Source organism: Fonticula alba (genome assembly GCF_000388065.1).
Source record: "Fonticula alba strain ATCC 38817 unplaced genomic scaffold supercont2.3, whole genome shotgun sequence".
In the NCBI taxonomy this organism is placed as follows: domain Eukaryota; order Rotosphaerida; family Fonticulaceae; genus Fonticula; species Fonticula alba.
In genome coordinates this window covers 529,311-530,989 of record NW_009242973.1, presented here as the reverse complement: position 1 = coordinate 530,989, position 1,679 = coordinate 529,311, and the positions used below count along the sequence as shown (strand labels likewise).

At 69.6% G+C, this 1,679-nt stretch overlaps 1 protein-coding gene across 1 annotated transcript; it reads right to left on the bottom strand.

Moving 5' to 3' along the window:
- Nucleotides 1-36: 36 nt before the first annotated feature.
- Nucleotides 37-1,619, bottom strand: H696_01921 (hypothetical protein; the record flags this gene model as incomplete). Its single annotated transcript, XM_009495822.1, has 5 exons — nucleotides 37-330; nucleotides 453-619; nucleotides 703-812; nucleotides 913-1,455; nucleotides 1,597-1,619. The coding sequence occupies 5 exons, from the start codon at nucleotides 1,617-1,619 to the stop codon at nucleotides 37-39; spliced, it is 1,137 nt and encodes a 378-aa protein (XP_009494097.1).
- Between the last annotated feature and the right edge of the window lie 60 nt (nucleotides 1,620-1,679).

Below are 1,679 nucleotides of genomic sequence, written 5' to 3'. Positions count from 1 at the left end.
GGGACAGCGACAGGTGGGGGGGGGGGGGGGGGGGGATCAGTGATCCGGTGCATAACCAGGGGAGGGATGGCAGACGCCGGCGATGAGGAACACCAACACCGATGGGGGGCAGGGGATACGCACGGCGGAGCTGTACATGATGGACCGGGAGGCCTTGCGCATGTCGAAGGTGGTGAGCATCTGATAGCCGGCACGCGTGTAGTCCGTGACAATTCCATGGCTGAGGGCGTGGAAGTGGGGGAACTGCCAAAGGTACAGCAGCAGGAAGGAGTACGCCGACATCGAGTAGGCGGAGAGCTCCAGCGGCGCGTTGCTGAGGGCGGTGTAGCCCTGAACCGGGGGGGGAAGGGGCAGAGAGAGAGAGAGAGAGAGGCAGGCAAGGAGAGGGGGGTGAGTGGCCCTGCCGGGGAGGCGGGGAGGATGGCGAAGCGTCGGGGGCGGCGGGGACGCACCATCAGCGGGGGAATAGCACCGACCACCGCACCAACGTGCGTGTTGAAGGGGGATGTCCGCTTCATGTAGGTGTAGAGACCGGAGTAGAGGAGGATGTTGCCGACGCCGAGGGCCGCGGTCAGCGGGTTAATGGCGCTGAGCATGGCTCCGCCAAGGAGACCGGCGGCTTCAGGGAGATGCGGAGGACGAGACAGTCAGCGGCCGGAACTCGGGGGAACCTGGCGGGGGGGGGCAGCAGCAAGGGCGCACCAACACCATAAGAAGCCGTGTGGCCGGGGGAGATCTTCCGGATGGCGAGCGGCCGGTTGCTGGTGCGCTTCATCTGGGAGTCATAGGTGTACTCGAGGAGCTGGTTGAAACTGCGCCGGGGCAAGGGAAACACATGTCAGGAGGGGCGCGAGAGTGGCGAGGCGACCATCTGCCAGGGGGAGGCGCAGCGAGGCGGGCAAGGGCACGCACGAGTTGGCGCTCGACACGCAGAGGAAGGTCCCGAGCGAGGTGGCAGCCAGGGTGGTCGCATCGATGGCCAGGGCCGGGCAGGTAAGCGCCCCGAGCGACACCGACAGGGTGACGAAGATGGACAGACGGAACTTGGTCAGCTCCATGTAGGTGGAGACCAGGTCCCGGAGGCCGTTGACGCGCGGCGCCTGCGACCAGACGGTGTCCGAGCTGCAGAGCGGCCCGGAGAGGGGCGGCTGCGAGCCGATGAAGGACATCTTGTCGTAGGGGTGGATCTCGCGCGAGGCGGCGGCCACCAGCGACTCGACCGACGGCTTGTCCAAGACCACGCCGCCGGCCGGGGCCGCGGGCTCCTCGGAGGACGGGACCGGGGCCGGCTGGGCCAGGGCCGACGCGTAGAAAGCCCGCGCGCCGGGGAAGGCCCCGCCAGCGGACCAAGCCCCGGCCCGAGGGCCGGCCCCCGCCAGCGGGGGGGAAAGGATGTCGGCTGCCCGCGGCGCGTGCCGGAGCTGGGGAGCGACTCGCCCGGGGAGAGCCGAAAGCCTGGGGGACGGGGCGGAGGGCAACCGGGGCAGAGGGCAACGGGCGCAAGAGTCAGCGGATGAGAGGCGCGCAGACCCACATGGGGAGAAGCAGCGGCGGGGGGGGGGGGGGGGGGGGTGTGCAGTCAGGGATGATACGCACCTCAGCAGGGAATGCCGGAGCATGGCCGGGTGCACGACGGGCGGGAAGGAGAGAACGGGGGGGGGAGGGACAGCGGTCGGGCC